The following is an 18,879-nucleotide window of genomic DNA, read 5'->3' as shown; positions in this document are numbered from 1 at the left end:
AGGAGATAATTTCCAACCCACAGAAGAAAATTAAAGCATCGTCTTCGTTCAGTGTGTGCTTATGTACACCTGTCGTTTTCCTTTCAACTGCTCGCTGCGCTGTGCTCAGTTTAAGTTCCACCCTTTTCATTAACCTGCAAGTTGCCCGTCCCGTACGCGACTACTGCAAGTGCAGTGATAGTCCCCAAATGTGTGTTGGCTGTGTGCTGGGAAATGTTTAATGAGGAGATAATTTCCAACCCACAGATGAAAATTATAGAATCGTCTGCGTTCAGGTGTGTGCTTATGTGGGATGCTTGCACGTTCACGTCTGCTAATATGTGTTTCAAAGTGCTTTAACAGGTGCTTTAAGCTCAAAAGGCTGTTTTTTTTCTTTCCACTTATCGCACCCTTAGGCCTTCTGTAATCCATAAATTCATTCTAAGGATTGAACACAGAATGTTAGCGGCACCACTTTTGCCTGCGCGCTCCGAATACTGCAAAGAATGGCTAACCGAGGTTCAAGCACATCTGGAATAGAATAAGTCGCGCTAAGTTTTACAACCCCTATATGAATGGCCGCCTGTGTGGGAGGGTACGTTATCCATGATATGCAGTGGACTTAGAAGAAGAGGAAAAGTTATGAGCAAAGAACGGTGAGGTAGTGTCGATAGGATGCATTAGCTCCAGCGAGTATTCCCGCAAGAAGTGCAAAGGCACGCTAGCCCATCACAAATCAAATACGATCGGTCGGAATGCATCCCTGACACCTTTTCGTGTTCGCGCGAGCCTGTCATGAAGCTTATGTTCAGTTGGCCAAATATTTTCATGTGCGTAGCAATACTTTTTGTACCAGTGAAGTCAGTTTCACCTGTTTTTGCCCCCTTTTTAACTTACTAAAACATGTGGCAGATATAGAGTCCCTGACTGAGCCATCGTTCTCTGATGCTGTTGCATTTGAACGGTATTGGTTGGTTGTTATGTAAATAGCCAATGTATATATAGTCGACCGTATGTCTGATTACGTGAGCTTTCACACGTTTAATGAATACAATGCAAACAAAAACTGGCGTACTCTTAAAATAGTTTAAAGTCTATAGCATATGCCAAATTCCCGAGCGTGACGGGTGAAGGGCAAAGAAATCAGCGGCTCCACGCGCTCTGTAAACCCGCGTACTTTGCAGCCCTCGCATCAGCGTACCGCTGCCGAGCTGCCAGTGGACGGTGAGCTTGAGCACGTCGCTGAAGCGCAGCAGACGCACGGCGTTTGACGAGTCCCAGGCGCCGCTGCGCCGGTTCAGCCCGTTCAGGCTGAAGAGCAGCTCCCAGCCGGCGGCCTGGACGAACGTGTTCAGGCGGACCCAGTCGTCGCCTGGACAAAGCCGTTTAGATGTAACTTCCCGGGGAAAAATGTAGCTGACCCCCCTCCAAGTTTCAAATCCAGCCGCGCTGCATGCGGCAGGGTTTGGAACAAGGAGGGTTCGCCAATCTCGACACGAGGAGTACATCGCCAGCAGGCGCCCACATTCAACGCGGCAAAGTTCGAAACATAGAGGAAGGGGGGGGGGGGGGGGGCAATTACTTTTGTCCCCTACAGTACGGGTTGCTGGTTTGTAGCAAGGATACGAAGCAAGGAGCTTCGAGGCATTATTAGTTGTGTATCACGTACTCTTCTATACGGGGCACAAACTTGGACGCTGAAGAAAAGTAGCAGTGGTAATAATTGCACTATTTCTAGTTCTGTTGTGCAGTGGGAATGAGCAGCCCAAGACGCGGCACACACAGCTCGGTCACCTTCGTTACGGTTAGGAACCGTTAAAACATGGATTTGCCTGAATGACATGAAATCATGACGAAGTGCAATATGAAGTCTTAAACATGAAGTAAAAACTTATAGGTTAAAGTATGCTATAAAGTTGTTGAAGCACGCCGCTCTCAGGATAAAATCGGAAGCTTTTATGCACTGAATGAGTGGCTCACTACCAAGTATAAATGCCTGGTGTGCGCGAAAATGGGCCCCGTAAATATAGAACGGAGGGAGGAGGGATACACGTTCTTTATTATTGTCACTTCTGCTCCACAGAAGACCCAAAATGCGATTTTTTTTTCTTTTCCTGCCTGTTCATGTTATAACTCATCTAAGCACAGTCCACAGTCTATCACTGGCCGCCTTTTCGCAGCGAAAAAATCAGCGCCTCCCCGACGAGCTTCACTTAAATGCGCTGACGCGCACAAAATGTTGGACGGGGGTATAGTACAGCATGCCCTGTCGAAAAACAGAAGAAAAGTTTCTGTTGTCACCACAAATTTCTTGTATTTTTGGCCATGAAACTGCAATCGCAGCAAAAATATATGTAGCTACACGATTTTCTATGGTATTCTGCTGTTCTGTGTAGTAGCGATAGAAGTACAGAAAAAAATACTACAATACTAACAGTATACGATAGCATATAAAAATGTTTCTTTACAACAAATGAAAAGAACAAATTTCTGGGCTAGTTGTTCCTTCATGCTTACATTCACACAGTGCGACAACGAACACGGGCAAAAGGGAGACACACCAATGCGATGACTTCCAACTAAGTTTATTGCCGGGCGTTGCGCTCACGTATATACAGTTCAGGGTTTGAAATTTAGCAGGTGGATCAGGCGCATTTCTTTGTTTTTCATTGCTTCCTTATGTATAGCGCTGTGTTTTAGTATTTTCTCCTTATAGAAATAAACGATCTGTACACTTGCAGGTCACTGCCACTGCCAGAAGTAACAAGACACACCGTATTCCTTTGTATCGCTTGCGCTCTCAAACTCTATATATGTAGGTGCTGCGCGCAGCAATAAATTGACTTGAAGTCGCCGCTTTGCGGTGTCTCCTGTCGTCACTGGTCGTTGTCGTGCTGTGTAGATGTAAAAACGGGCACGATTGTGTCGTCTTCTTTTTACTGGGTGTAGCGCTTGACGCGAAACATGTTTCATGCTCCTATGCGGGCGTAGCGCGAGCTGTTTACCGTGCATGACCAGGGGTCCCTTGTACTCCGGGTAGAGCACGTTGTTCTGCCAGTCGCGCACCGGGTCCGGCGAGGTGCGGTTCTTCTCGCTGAAGAGCAGCAGGTTGCTGGTGGCCCCGCCCACCCGGAGGATGCTGGGCGCCAGCGACCGGCACAGCGCTACCAGCCGGGGATTCCTGCGACGGGCGCGTTTGGCGGCACCTCTCAGCGCGAATAACTGCACCGAGGAATGGGACGTGACCGCCTCTGCAGGGCAGTGGCTTCCTCCGATTCGATGGGCAAGTAAGTGCATCGAACGCATAATTGAGGCCAATGGCCGGATGCAATGATACGCGATGACCAGGGGCAGAACTTTTTCCAGGGGGGGGGGGGGGGGGCACCCGATGGCCGGGGATGGGGGGGGGGGGGTAGGTTAGCACCAAAAAGGAACAATTCTTGGTCTAAACAGCGCACATGAAACAAAAATTAGAAGCAGAAAATTAGTGCTAGGCTTGGAGAACAAACATTGGAATTTATTAATGAACAAGAATTGAACTCAATAAGGCAAATCCGATAAGTTAATATCACCTAAGTGTGCTAATCAAGCTGTTTAGTTGTTTTCTACTAGTGCACAAATAATATATGCAATTCCAGGGGGGTGCAACCTCCCCCCCTTGCACCCCTTTCCGGACGCCCATGGCGATGACTAAACCTTGCTCGGGAGGATATCAGCAAGCTTGGCTAAGACACTTCAAAAAATATCAAATTTCTGTCGCAAACCTCTCATCCGGTTCTATTCTGACCCGGTGCATCGATAGGCCGGTATCGACGATAGCCCCTCAAGCCCTCAAGCCTTCTTTGGCTTAGGCAGGCCTCAATCTGTATTATGTTCTTTGAAAATAAACAAACTACTATTATTAGCTGGGACACCTCGGCTCTTCAGGAAAAGACGGAGAACGAAACAAAATGCACCTCCAGTTTAGAGCACCGCCTACGATTCGAGCACAATATAAACTGCAGAGGTATTCTTAAGTTATTCTGCATTCGCAATGAGTTTTGCTACACTGATAACTTGTACACGTGACAGCTGTTTTTCTTACGCGCTATTTGAATTCTCCGTAGGCAGTGAAGTGCACAAAGTACCTTGATTCATCTTTTGCCCACATCGGTTAAATATATACGCAGTCTCAAACCCACCCCTTTCCACAAGGCCGCCTGTAGTGAGATCTCCACCATCGCTTAAGTCTGTAGGACGTCTCAAGTTCTGTGAAGTTGTGCCAATCGCAGAGAGATGGATGCCACAATGGTGCCACATGCCAGTAGCTCTAGAGATAACTATTCGGCTGTCCTCAATCAATTTGCAATCACAGCTGTTGGTTAAGTAACGAGACGATAGCATAAGATTAAGAGCGGTGGCCAGTTATCGACACAACGTACATTCCAGGTGGTGTTTTAGAAGCCATAGCAGCCTTTAGTGCGACGTCGTGTTCCACAGAGGATACGTTGTTTTCAATAAAATCAGGTTCAAGCTGATATGCTAAGTTACACGACAAAACTTAGCTGCCTCGTTCATTTTATTTGCGCAAACTTGTTGGCAGTCATTCTGGTGGTATCGTGTACACAGGCTTTCAAGAGCACAAAATAGCGCACTACCGTGTGCTCATATTAAGTCGCGACAATAAACTCCCATCCCAAGTGATGCGGTCCTACTGATTATAGTATCCTAATTCAATCTGGCCACGTATCACGCAGGTAATTACCGCAGCCTGGATGAAAACATAGAAGCTACTTCTACTCAGGTGTAATAGGAAACAGATAAGGCGAGCCACTTCTGGCAAGTGGGAAACGTTGGCGTGCTTCCTCGAAGAACAAAGCCAGCCTTTTACGAGCTACGCTAACGAACAAAACGGGTATGCGGTCGATAGAATTCGCTACAACCCTCGCAGCACCAACTCCATTCCCTCCCCAAGTGGGGCGGAGACAGAGGCCTCAAGGCGCGGGGTGGCAAGCAAGGAGACTCACTCGAGGTCCAGCTCCAGCCAGTCCCAGGAACGCTGAAAGAGCGCAGCGTCCAGGTTGAAGGAGACGAACCGATCGTCCACGATGTGCACCGGCGCCCCCAGGTCCACTGAGAAGTTGCACACACGCCGCGGACCCTCGACGCTGGCGCCTACCGGGACCCACGGGGCATCCTGCGCGTGTCCAGTAGGACAGGAGGACGGAAAAGGAACAGGTGGACAAGACGGCCACACATCGTAGGGCAAATATACATAGGGCGAACATTTTCAAAATAGAAATAGTGCGACTTCTGGAATGGGTTTGTATAGAATTAGAATGAATATCTGAGCAGCGTCTCGTAGTACGTCCCGGTCCTCGCGATAGATGGGAAGTTAAATCTTTTTTATTTTTTTTCCACCCCTATATGTAACGCCTGACCGGCCTTGAGAGTAATAAAATGAAATGAAATGAAAATCACAGCTTCAGCTACTCGCTACGTCCTGCTGTCACCGCCTATGCTAGCCTACACCACCGTTCGGTAAAGAGCAGACCTGTCGTATTCGTTTTCGACAGAGGCATCTCACGCTCGCGTTAGTTGTGTGATGCACGTTGCAGCGAACAGCTCAGTTTCCACCGCCTTAACCCTTCAATTCTACAAGAGGCCTGATGCGGGTTGGTTCTTGCATGTTGACAGAACGTATGTACGTATACCAGCGTTAAGAAGACACAAAGGGAACATTAGATTCCTACACCACAAGTGTTTGTCTTATTCAAGGTCCTCCGCGCGCTGCTCTTTAGTCGGGCGCGCCCGGGCGGCGGCCACTGCCACTGGGTCCCAAACTAGGGACCTCCACCTAGTGTTTGTAAGGATCGGTCCCTTACGGGCTGATTCAGAAAAACCTCCTGTCCCTTGTCAATAAATGTTTTCACCACCACCACCACCTCTGGAGATGCCTTATAAAGCGGCGCACGGAGAATATGCTTAATTGTGACACTAAGCATACTGGGGGAACAACGCACTTTATCGGCAAGTTTTATATGCGATAAGGTTGTGGGAGGCATGTTCTGATAAGACACTGTTGCCACTCTGAAAATGGAAATATTCATTGTCTAATTGGATGGAAGGAAAGGAACGGAAAGGAAGGCGGCCAATTAAAGGAAATAAAGTAAAAGAAAAAGAAAGGAAAGAAAAGAGAAGATAATAAAAGGGAAAGAAACCTAAAGAAAAAAGATAGGGAATAAAGGAAGGAAGAGAAAGAAAAAGGAAAGAAAAAGAACACAACGAAAAGATGGGAAGAAAAAAATGGAAATAAAGGAAACTAAATAAAGGATATGAAAGGAAAGCAACGAAACAAAAGAAAAAGAAGGAAAGGAAACAAAAGGAAAGAAAAATTGTAGGGCAGATTACACTCTCGTGTAAGAGTGATGACTCAGCGATGCTGTTTAATTTTGGTTCGAATAAGTTAACCACGTTATACTCGTCATTTTTATCTGTTGTCGTCTGCAGTAATCCCCCCAAGATCAATGAACACTCAGTCATCAGTACGTGCAAGTGTTTTTCTCAGTACCACCCACAGAAACCTGACGACCCCTGTTGGAGCGGACGACAACTAATGCAATAGTTGCCGTCCGCCCCAACAGGGGAAATCAGGCGTCCGTAGGTGACCTCATTACTGCGAACACAGCCGCTGCTCACGACTAACGGAACAACCTCCACTTAAACAGCATCGCGGTTAAAAGACAAGAAAAGATGGAGGGAGACATCGACAGCTCAGGAAAGGTTTATAGGGGTTTAACGTCCCAAAGCCACTCAGGCTGTCAAGGACGCCGTAGTGAACGGCTCCGGACCACCTGGGGTTCTTTAAAGGGACACTGAGGAGAAATTGAAGTTGGCTTGTATCGATTGAATACCGGCTCCTAAATACAAAGATACCACTTTTTCTGAAAACAAAGCTCTTGTAAGGTAGAAAAGAGAAGCAACTAAAATACAGGTATCGCTGCCACGGGCGGAGGCGGCCACCCTACCGGAGCTCCTGGCTGTGCCGGGCGGTTCCGGAAAACCATCAAACGAACCGGATCCAAGCCGAAGACAAAGACGGGGCCCAAGCAGGCTCCTCCGCCCAAGGCCAAGAAAGCGTCAGCCGCTCAGAAACCCAAGGCGAAAACGGGGCGATCGAAACCTCTCAAGTCCGGGACCCAGGCGGTGCCCCCGTTCCTCAACGCCGCGGACTTCCTGCGCTTGGCACCCGTCCAACCACAGGTGAGCAGCTGGAGTAGGGCAGTCTCCGGACCCCCTACCCGTCCCTCCCCTACCGAAACCGCCCTGGAGCAGCAGGTAGAGGAGCTCAGGCGCCAGAACCCAATTCTAGCGCGCAAAATTCAAGAATTAGAGGCCAAACAGGCCGGGTCATCCGAACCAATGAAAGAAGCTGAGCCAGATGACGAGGATGACGGATCATCCGTAACATCTTGGCTCACTAGCGTCTCGCGCCAGAGCGGGGACACGGTAGTTGGATCAGTTTCCACTGCTGGTCCCATCGACGACTTAGAGGCACTGCAGCGCCAAACCGAGCAACTGGAGGAGCAAGTGGCGGTCCTCCCAAATCAAATCATGTCAGCAGTCCGCGTGTCCTTCCAGGACATGTTCAAGGCAGCTTTAACGCAAGCACTTCCCGACCTTATGGCCCAGGTCACTGACTCAGTCCTTAAAGCCGTGCAGCCCTGGGTCAGCACCCAAATTAAGAACGCCACTAGCTGCGAATCCCCTCACCTCAAACGTAAGACAGCCTCCCGCCAGGCAGCGGAGGAACATGGTTCAGGCTCGGCAGCTGGTGGGTCCGTGTGGCCCCTCTGGGGTTGCGCCGGCGCGCGGCCATAGCTAGTCCGCTCACCCGTAAATAAATACAACAAGATGGCTAGCAGATCTAATAGGAAGGATAAAAACCTTGAAAAATTCCAAATCATCCAATGTAACTGCAGGGGTTTCAGAGCTTGGAAAAAGCGGTCACCTCCAGCCCTACCTGCAGTCCCTAGGTAACATGCCAGCGCTCATTGCCCTGCAGGAGCCCGGCATAGACTCTAAATTATCAGGCTACAGCACCTTTCAGAGTGGCCCCTCTACGTGCATCCTGGTGAATAAGGCTTACACCGTGGTTCAGGTCGACTTAGACTTGAGTACCGAGCAAGAATATACAATGGTCCGGGTACTGCCTCTGAGACGCCGCGACTCGTCAATACATATCCTCAATATATACTGCCCTCCGCATAAGCCACGCGTAACTTTCAATGAAATCTTCCTTCGCGGGATAAAAATGGCAGCCAAAGAGCCTCTAGTGATTGTTGGAGACTTCAATGCTCATAGCCTTCATTGGGGCTACCACTTCGAACAGGCAAGAGGGCGTAAGGTGGCGGAGCTCTCCACCCTCAGCCTAATTTGCTCACGGACCCGGCGTATCCCACCCGAGTTGGGAATTCGGTAACCCGCGACACGTGTCCAGACCTTTTTCTCGTTAAAAATGCTAGAGCGGCTGCTTGGGAGAACTTGGGAGATTCTCTAGGCAGCGATCACCTCCTTCTCCGGATTACACTCATGGCGAAGGCAGCGCGCAAAAAATGGGGTCAGGCCAAGCTGACTGATTGGCTCAAATTCCGAAATCACAGTATGCCTCCCGTACTATTTTCCGGCGGCTACGCGGAGTGGGCTAACCACATATACAACATTCAGAAACAACACGTCACAACGCTACAAACCACCGAAGAGATCCCCGCAGTGGACACCCACCTCCTGCATTTGTGGGAGGCGCGCCGGAGCTTAACTAAACGGTGGAAAAAGCAGAAAACTAATCGCAAATTACGCGCCCGCATAGCCAAACTCACAGAGCAGGCTGCAGCGTATGCTACCGAACTCTCAGATTCAAATTGGATAGCACGCTGCGACGCCGCAGCCCATCAGATGAGCTCAAAGTGGACGTGGCGTCTCTTTCGCAGCCTAATCGGCCACTCCCAAACGAGAGGGGAGACGCAAAAGCAGCTCCGGCGGGCTGTGCAAGGGTATCAAGGTACGACGGCACAACTTACGGACACTTTGTGCGATAGATATCTCTGTCGTACGGAGGACCCGCCTGGGCCTGAGTACTTTTGCTCTGGCAGGCTTAATAAAACACTTGATGCCCCTTTTGAGTTGCGCGACCTTCAGGCGGCCTTAGCAAAAATGCGCCGGGGTACGGCTCCGGGACGGGATCACATAACAGTGAACCTGTTGGCGAACCTACCGGACTCAGCCTACCTCCATTTATTAGAATACATCAACAAGATCTGGGGCGGGCGTCCACTCCCTCCCGAGTGGAAAACGTCACTTGTGACGTTTATCCCTAAAACAGGTAAGGCCGTGAATACGGACAACCTGAGGCCCATATCACTGACATCATGTGCGGGCAAGCTTATGGGGACGATGGTACGGGATCGCCTTTCTCCATATCTGGAGAGTAAGGGCTTCTTTGCAGTCACCATGTTCGGGTTTCGCCCCGACATGTCTGCAAAGGACGTCCTTCTCCAGCTGCACAGGGATGTAATACAACCCACAACTATGCAACACAATGACAAAACCATCCCCTCCCTTGATCTGAAAGGGGCTTTCGACAATGTTAAACACGGAAGCATCCTGGCCAACTTGAGCTGTACCGATTGTGGGGCTAAGGCCTGCGCGTATATAAGAGATTTCTTGACTAATCGCCAGGCCTTTCTTCGGATTGAGGGCGAGGAATACGGCCCTTACATGATGGGAACACGCGGTACCCCTCAGGGAGCGGTGCTATCACCGCTCCTGTTCAACATAGCTATGATGCGCCTCCCAAGCCAACTGGCCCGGGTGGAAGGCATTCAACACGCGTTATATGCAGATGACATTACAATTTGGACCACTGAGGGGAGCCTTGGGGACATGGAGGACCGCCTTCAGCAGGCCGCTTCCATAGTCGATGCGTATTCTATTGACTGTGGGCTCCAATGTGCTCCAGCGAAATCAGAGCTTCTGCATGTCAGAGCGAACCCAAAGGATAGGACAGCAATTCACATCTCTCTGTCAGGAGGTCCTATAATAGAGGTGGAGGAACTCCGTATTCTGGGCCCATTCATTCACCAAAGACCCAGACCGGGCTCCACTATTGTGAAACTCAAGAGGGTAGGCGAACAGGTAGGGCGCATGATCCGCCGCGTTTCCAACAAGCGGGGCGGTCTGCGGGGCAGGGACGCGTTTCTACGATACTCTCGAACCGGACGAGCCATGCGCATACTCCGGAACCCAGCGACCGGCCGCCATCTTTGCTGGACTGCCAAAACGCGTTCGCGCAGCGTTGGCGTGTACGTGGGTGTGTGCGTCTGCGGTGCTTTTCGATGAGCCAATATGTCTATTCCTGCCGCAACGAAGTACAAAACTTCATCAGGGCTTCACTGCGCCATTTATGGATGTGCAAATAACCAACGGAAAAGAAGCAGGCTGCTGACCACCGTTTGCGATGAGCACAGCGTACATCGGGAGTTGTGCCGCTGTCGCATATTCAGCCTGCATCGCTTTCCGCCGGGCACAAAAAACGCCGAGCTCCGCCACAAGTGGATTACTGCGGTTCATAGAAAGGACTATGTTCCCAGCGCAAATGCAAGAGTAAGTTGATTTTCGTTAAAATGCCGGTGCGACTGCCTCGTTGCCGCAGCCACCGCGCTATGCTTACGAAGTCGCGGCACCTGGTAACTACGTAATGGCATATGCAGGTCTGCTCGGACCATTTTATCGACCAGCGGCCAACGGAGCTGAACCCTGTGCCTATGCTTCACCTCGGGTACGCTAAGAAGGTAAACGCTACGTTCAGTTTACACCAGCTTGCTGCGTGCGTACTGAGCGGCGCCGGCCTGCACTGTACGTAGCGCGGCGCAGCGAAGCTCGCTTGAACAAATTTGATTTGTGGGATAAGGAATCCTGCTGCGCAACATGGTTTTTCTATCGTTTAACATAATAATGGTCGGAGTGATGACTCAGGCTAAGTTATTTCTATAAGGTTAGTGCTTTTGCTAGTTGCTACAATACTCAGATAGCCTACAAATGTAGAGCTTGCCAGAGCTCCATTTACATTAATCGCTGCACAAAGAATGACACGTACACACGTTGATAATAAGTGGTTTTGAAAGGAACAGCGAGGTTTTGCTATGTAGTGAAAGTTGATGCGTTGGTGCACTGTACAGAGGAGTCACCTAATAATGTTACATCAGAGAAGCGTTTTGCAAAACGTAGAGAACTTTCAAATGGTTATGCTGCATAAAAAAATCGCCAGTGTGGTAATTCTGAAAGGGAGCCAATTATGCTGTATAGAAGACAGCCGATGCAGAAGTGTGGAAATCGATATTGCTAATTAGAGAACAAAATTGGCTGAATGCTCTAACCATAATAGATATGAGCTAATGTGAACGGATATTTCTGTTTCAAAGAAAGAGTCTCAGATTTTTTTTTTGTCATTTTCAAATTGGAGTCATTTGTTTCAACAGTAAAGTTGCCTTAATGTGGGGAGGCTGCCATTTGATTAAAATGTATTCTAAATAAGGCTTCATAAGCAAATTATACCTTTGATCTGGAAATTGCTTAAATGCCCAGTGGGACAAGGGACAGACAAACGGAACATAGCCACCATTGGATGCAGCGCTGGGTGCTAGAAGGAAGTTGTGTCTCACTGTTGTCACTATCTCATTTCTGTTATTGTGTTCAGTGTAACTGCAGGTAGAAGTATCAGTATTTTAATGCTTTTAAGTTGACTTGTTACATAAGAAATAAACAAAAAAGCCAAACTATATATGAGAATGATTCCAATAAATTAATGCATCCTTATTTGTGTTACTGTAAATATTGTTAGTTTCCGTCTTCTGTGTACACCTAAATTATGTCCTGCTGTTCTGAGTAAGATTTGAGATAAGAAAATTGTGTAACCTTTTATATTGTCAACACAGGTTGTCGAGGAAAAGCGGAAGCTGTTGAGGCAGGCAAGCTACCCTGTTAAGAGGCGACACCAGAAGGCCGCTGAGCACAGCCCACAAGAGGAAAACAACCGTGAGACTGCACAAGCCATGGACATGACATCAATTCATGTCCGCTGCAATTGTGGACGCAGTGTTTGCCTCCGCAATCGCCAGATGTGCAGAGCGACCTTGGCATGAGGCTGAAATTCACCTTATATGATTGTTCTAGGAACCAGTCACAAAATCTATGAAACGTAAGAGCGCGAGCGATACCCATACCCGCGGCCGCCTCGCGTGGCAGTCCAGTGCCGCCGTTTTGCCGCGCGCCCCATAGATGGCGCCACAGCTCTCTCAAAATGGTGGATTTCAATTTACCCGCCTTATTCTGGCTATACCTTCGTGACTAGCCGGATCCTCTACGCCGTGCCACATCTCTGCACTACTAAGCAAGACGAGGCGCGAATAGACGCCATCATCCGCAAGGCAACTAAGCGAGCCCTGGATCTCCCGGTGGCTACCTCTAATGCCAAACTCAAGGCATTGGGTGTGCTAAACTCCTACCTGGAGCTGCGGGAGGCCCACCTCGTGAACCAATACACGCGGCTCATGCAGACGGCCACTGGGCGCAGCCTGCTAAACCGCTTACACATCCAACACGACTGCACTCCATATGCGCCATATGTTCTGGGTCTCCCCGCTCCCCCGTAACATGAACAACGACATGCACGAAAACAGACGACAAGCGCGGGCTCGGGCTCTTGAGAGACAACACGGCTCCCGACCCAGTGTATATTATGTAGACGTAACAGGCGAGATTTTACACGGCCGCTGTCGTTCACCAAGAAATGCACGTTGATGGACTCTCCTTTCGAGCCCCGAATTCAATGCGAGCCGAGGAAGTAGCGATAGCGCTTGCTGCCGCCAACGCCAATTCGAGAATCATTATCATGGACTCCCGAAGAGCATGTCATCATTACTTGGCAGGGGAGATCTCCCCCTTAGCTGCTTGATTCTAAGACGGACTGCCACTGATCCAAAACCGAAAAGAATCATTTGGGCTCCTGGCCACCAGGGCTTACGACGTAATGAGGCCGCTGACGCAGCTGCCGAGCGCTTATTCACCGGGCTCCTCATCCCTTCTCTTCTGGCTCGGAGACTAACCAGCCGCTGCTGCGATTCAAGGAAATAATAACGCATTATAGCGACAACCACCGCCTTTTCCCGGCCCCTGCAAAGGGGCTCAGCAAGACAGAGGAGCGAACTTTAAGGCACCTGCAGACAGGTACTCTACTCTGTCCTGCAATCATAAAACATTACTATCCTAACACGGATGGGCGGTGCCCGCACTGTGGGGAGACCTGTGATACCTTCCACATGGTGTGGGCATGTACTCAAAATCCCCATCTCCCCCCTTCCCCTACCCCTTCCCGAGAGGCATGGGAGACTGCCCTCCTCAACTGCTCCTCGCTTGAGTCCCAAAGGGCTCTGGGGAAACGGGCGAGAGACGGGGCCCCGTCATGCGGTGTCCCGGACTGAGGACGCCGACCCTGCAGCGGGACCACTCTGTGGCTCCCAAACTCTAGTTCATGAAATGAAAGTTTTCACCACCACCACCTCGCAAGTATAAGCGTGACGCTGAAATAGGAGAAAAAGAACCACAGATCTCTGAGGCTGACAAACGTGCATGCGTGTTGCGTGTTCGATGGATATTGCAGTGTATAAGTTTTGTTCGCAAACCACCAGTGCACTTTTATCACACGAGGAAGACGGGAAAAAATAATGGCTGTGGCTTAGCTAAGGTTAAGCCTGGATATCTCGAAGCGAAAAGCTGCGGCAAGGAAGAGTAGGAGCCGCGCGTGTAGTGAATACGTTGTTGTGGTTGTTGTTGTGACTGAGAGAAGGATGAAAAGGAAATTGCACGGGCCTGGCTACTGGCTCGAGCCAAGCCACCACCGCTGCCACGTGCAGATAGAGGAGAGTTAGAACATCAGAGGAAAAAGAAAAATGAAAGAAAAGACGCGCGTCGCAGCAACAACTGCGTCCGCCGGAGCGGACGCTGCTGAAAAAACAGATAAGCGGCCGAAGCCGCGCTCGCCGAAGAGGACACTGTAGTGAATACGTTGCTGTCTAAGAAGGTTGTTTTAGAGACATGCACTGCGGCATGCATTCCTCTCGGGTGTACACCAATATATGAGAGAAAGGCATTTGCTTTCCTTAAAAGCAACTTTCATTTCATTTCATTTTCCTTAATTAAGGCCCTTATGGCACGGTTCGGGTATCCACCGAGATATCAGAGAGGCAGGAGTCGTTTCTTTTACTTAAAACCAATTCTCTTTTCATTTTCCTTTCCTTACGGCGCGGTTCGGGTGTCCACCGAGATATGAGAGGTTCCTCACACACTGCTTGTCTTTTATTTATTTTTTTTATTTGTGCAGCGTGTGACTTCACTTCTTTCGGGTGTACACCAAGATACGAGAGCCAGGCATTTCCTTTCCTTCAAACCAATTTTCATTTCATTTCATTTTCCTTAAGGCCCTTACGGCGCGGTTCAAAGTATCCACCGTGATATGAGAGAGACAGGCGTCGTTCGCTTTCCTTAAAACCAATTTTCTTTTCATTTTCCTTCCCTTACGGCGCGGTTCGGGTGTCCACCGTGACGTCACGCAGTTCGCGCATGCGCACCTGTGGCTTTTTCTGACGACGATGCCCACGCTAGCCTGGTGGTGGTGGTGGTGAAAACATTTATGAAGAATGAACAGGAGGTACGAGTATGTTTGGATCAGCCCGTAAGGGACCGATCCTTACAAACACTAGGTGGAGGTCCCTAGTATGGGACCCCAGTGGCGGTTGCCGCCGCCCGGGCGCGCCCGACTAAGGCTTGTTGGGCCTGTAAGTCGTGGGAGCCGAGCAGGGTCGCCTCCCAGTCCTCCCGGGTTGGGTCGGGGATGGGGGGAACAGCGGGGTTGGAGGGGCAGGCCCACACCATGTGATAAGTGTCAGAAGACACTACGCTACAGTGTGCGCAGCTCCCGCTAAAGGAGGGGTCAAAATGTTTTAGCGCTGCCGGGCACAGCAATGTATTGGTGAGAAGGCGGAGAAGGAGCCGCTCATCCGCCTTCTTCAGGCATTGGCATGGGCTAGGGTAAAGGCGATGACAATTTTGATAATATGTTGTAATATCTTTGAACGTATAGACCGGATTAAAATCGGGTTCCTGATCGGATGGGGAGGAGAAAACAGCCCGGTGAAGAGCGCGCGGGAGGCTGCGTCTGCTGCCTCGTTTCCTGCCAACCCCTGATGAGTAGGGGCCCTTATAAGGTAATGGTGTGCGGGGTCCGTATCCCGTATGCAATTTGGGTAGATTCGATAGGCTAGGAAGGGAGTGCAGCCTTGTTCGACGTTCCGACAGGCCCCTCGCGAGTCGGTGATTATGTATTTCGAATCGGAATGTGAGGCCGCGAGAGCAATCGCGACCTCTTCTGCTTGTGTTACACTGCTGGATCGGAAAGTGAGGCCGTTAACTGTGTTGCTGTTGCGAACTACCGCGGCCGTGTACCATCCCCCGTGGTGAGGCCCGGATGCGTCCACGTAGTATACACCTGTTTTGTTGCCATAATGGCGGGCTAGCGCTTCCGCTCGTGCCAGGCGGCGACCATTATGGGCTTCGTGTGACATGTTTGCTGGAAGAGGCAGCACGTGGAGGGTACGTCTCCACAGTTTGGGATGCGAAACCTGTCTTCCATTGGAGGGGTGTGTTGGATATGGAGTCGAGCAAAAAGGCGGCGACCCGACTCCGTTAGCGACAAGCGCGTGTACTGGTTTATAAGGTGCGCCTCCCGGAGCTCCTGGAAAGTATTCACCACCCCTAGAGCCATAAGCCGGCTGTTTGAAGCAGTGATGGGAAGCACAAGGGCACGCTTAATAATTTTGCGAAGGATGACCTCAAGCGCATCCACCTCTTGTTTCCGTAGGTGGAGATAAGGAGTCGAGTAGAGAATTCGACTGGTTACAAAGGCGTTTGCCAGCCGCAAGGCATCCTTACTTCGTAACCTCCCGCGTTTGTTGAAACCCGGCGGACCATGCGGCCCACCTGGTTCCCCACCTTAGGGAGTTTGGACAATGTAGTGTCTGGCCGCCTGTGTTAGTGGATGTAGAGTCCTAGTACCCGCATCTCGTGACTTTCGCGTATGGGACCACTCTCAAGAGAAAGAGAGATTTTAGTTGTGCCCTTCTGCAAGGGGCGGAAGTGCACAAATTCCGATTTTTGAGGGGAACACTGAAGACCGCAGCGACGGGCGTAGTGGTCTACTATCGTCGCCGCTGTTTGCAGGCTGATTTCAATGTCGCCTGTGCTACCCTGCGTGGCCCACAGGGTGATTTAATCGGCGCACAGGGCGTCCTGCACACCGGCAACACCCTCCAGCTGTGCCGGCAGGTGCATCATAGCCAGACTGAAGAGCAACGGGCAAAGTACCGCCCCTTGGGGGGTTCCCCGCGTGCCGAGTAGGTAGGGACCGTGCTCTGTATCTTGTATTCGGAAGTAGGATAGACGATCCATTAAAAATTGGCTTATGTATCGGAATGTGTTGAGACCACAGTCGGTCTGGCTTAGGTTAGTGAGTATGATCTCGTGTGTTACATTGTCAAATGCCTTTTTAAGATCCAAGGCGAGTACTACCCGGTCATTATGGGGGCATTCGAGGGGGTCAAGGATTTCCCGATTAAGTTGCAGGAGGACATCCTGTGCGGATCTGTGTGAGCAGAATCCGAACATGGTGCTCACAAAAACATGCTTGTGTTCAAGATGCGCAGATAACCTATCCCGCACCATCGTCTCCATTAGTTTGCCCACACAAGAGGTGAGAGAGAGGGGGCGAAGGTTATCTGTGTCAATTGGTTTGCCTGCTTTAGGAATAAATGTGACCAGAGCCCTTTTCCAGTCAATTGGCAGGGGGCTGTCCCCGTGCCAAATTGCATTGATGTGGTCGAGAAGGGACATGTATGCCAAGTCGGGCAGGTTCGTCAAAAGCTTGACGGTGACCTTATCCCTTCCTGGCGCAGTGCCCCGTTTCACTTTGGCAAGAGCCGCCCGCAGCTCATGGAGCTTGAAAGGTTGATCCAGCTCCGTGTTGTCCTTGCCTGCATAAGAGTACGCAGATGCACGGGGGTTTTGGGCTGTACAGAGATACTGGTCCCGAAGTTTCTGTGCCAGTTGAGTTGTGTTGCCAGGGAAAGCGTGAATGGCTCGCTGCAATGTTTTTGTGTTTCGGTTCGTGTTTGGGTAGGGTCGAGTAGGCCTCTAAAGAGACGCCACGTGTTGCGGCTGGACATTTGTCGCGCGGCTGTGTTACATCTATCCACCAGTTGGAGTCGGCGAGTTGGGCCGCGTACTCTGTCGCTTTCTGGGTAAGCTCGGCAATTCGAGCTTTTTGCTTTCTGTTATGTTTTTGGCGTCGCCAATGGCGGACGAGGCTGCGACGGGCTTCCCAGAGGTGTAGAAGGTGGTTATCCACGTCCGTGACCGCCTCTGAGAGCTGGATCTGAGTTTCATGCGAGAAAATGTGTTTCAGCAGCTGTTGGGACCATGCTGGGTAGCCTTGCTCGGAAGTGAGTGAAAATTTTTCCTGAATTTCGTCCAATCTGGGATATGAGCTTGTGTTCTGGGACGCTTGATGGGGCGTGTGCTTATTGTAGTGTTAAGGATGCAGTGGTCGCTACCGAGGGTCTTCTCGGTGTTGAGCCAGTACACGTATCCCGTGTCACGGAATTTCCTAGCCGGGCTGGGTGGACAGGGTCCGGGTGGAGGGTGAGGCCCAACGTGGACGCAAGCTCCGCCAGCTTACGCCCGCGCGACTCCTCCTGGCGATACCCCCACAGCTAACTGGGAGCGTTAAAGTCGCCCACAATCAGCAGGGGATCGCGGCCCGCTACTCTTAGCGCGCGGCAAAAGAGGTCCGCAAAAGTCACTCGCTTTTGTTTGGGAGAGCAGTACAAGTTGAGTATATGCAACGGTTGGTCCCTGCGGCGGACTGGTAGGAGGGTCACCATGCCAAAATTTGGCGGAGACGATGCGCTGTACGTCCACTCGCTCCGCGGCTCAGCGCCACGCTAGCCTCGGTGTTGACTAGCCTGGTGAAGCTTTTCGTCCGTTTAGTGCAAGCTTTAGAGATCTCTCGGATAATGTAGGGGACGCATTCCTTAACCTATCCAGGTCGGAAATTGAAAAGTTCGAGGTAGTCATCAGGAAAGCCTTCTAGACGGCACTAGGGCTACCGAACTCCACGCCAACGGCAAAGCTCATGGCTCTAGGAATACATAATACCCTCAAAGAGATGTGGGAAGCACAATGGCTCACACAACTCAATAGGCTCGCACTTAAAAAACCCGGCAGAGAACTGCTCGAAAAAATCCATATTAATCAGCCCTATACAATTGACCAAAGGGAAGAGGTCCCACGCGATGTGAGAAGACGCATCAACGTGCACCCCAGTTCGCGGAATATGCATCTCGCATATAACATCGAGAGGAGGAAAGCGAGAGGTGAAGCCCTGCAGAAGAAATGGGAAAGCAAATTAACACCCTTTACCTGGACGCAGCAGGACCAAAGAATCGAGTCATAACTATTGTGGTCTCAACGCCATCGGGCTCGATGGTGAAGTGCGCCTCGGTGAAAACATCTAACCGCACTCACGCAGAGGAGGCAGCTATTGCATTAGCTGTAGCATCTAACCCCAACGCCGTTGTGCTCACTGATTTTCAGATTGCCTGTCGCTACTTTAATAACGGATTCATTCACAAGTCAGGGTTGTCATTGCTGACTAAGCATTCACCCAACCAAGTCTCAGTCATCTGGCTCCCCGGTCACCTGGAACTACCAGGAGGAAACGAAGCCGCTCACAGGCATGCCCGAGCTCTTCTA

At 50.5% G+C, this 18,879-nt stretch overlaps 1 protein-coding gene across 1 annotated transcript in view; it reads right to left on the bottom strand.

The window, feature by feature from the left end:
* LOC149361821 (heparanase) overlaps positions 1 to 18,879 on the bottom strand; it is a 44,960-nt gene that overhangs the window by 8,911 nt on the left and 17,170 nt on the right. The window contains exons 2-4 of the mRNA XM_089569595.1: positions 4,986 to 5,155; positions 2,985 to 3,160; positions 1,181 to 1,351 (exon numbers count right to left, since the gene is read on the bottom strand). Of these exons, the coding sequence (XP_089425721.1) occupies positions 1,181 to 1,351; positions 2,985 to 3,160; positions 4,986 to 5,155 (517 nt within the window). The remainder of the gene's footprint in view (positions 1 to 1,180; positions 1,352 to 2,984; positions 3,161 to 4,985; positions 5,156 to 18,879) is intronic.

The sequence above is a fragment of the Amblyomma mixtum genome, chromosome 2 (assembly GCF_055824585.1).
Source record: "Amblyomma mixtum isolate Tamu chromosome 2, ASM5582458v1, whole genome shotgun sequence".
NCBI lineage: Eukaryota > Metazoa > Arthropoda > Arachnida > Ixodida > Ixodidae > Amblyomma > Amblyomma mixtum.
This window is presented reverse-complemented; position numbering and strand designations above follow the sequence as displayed.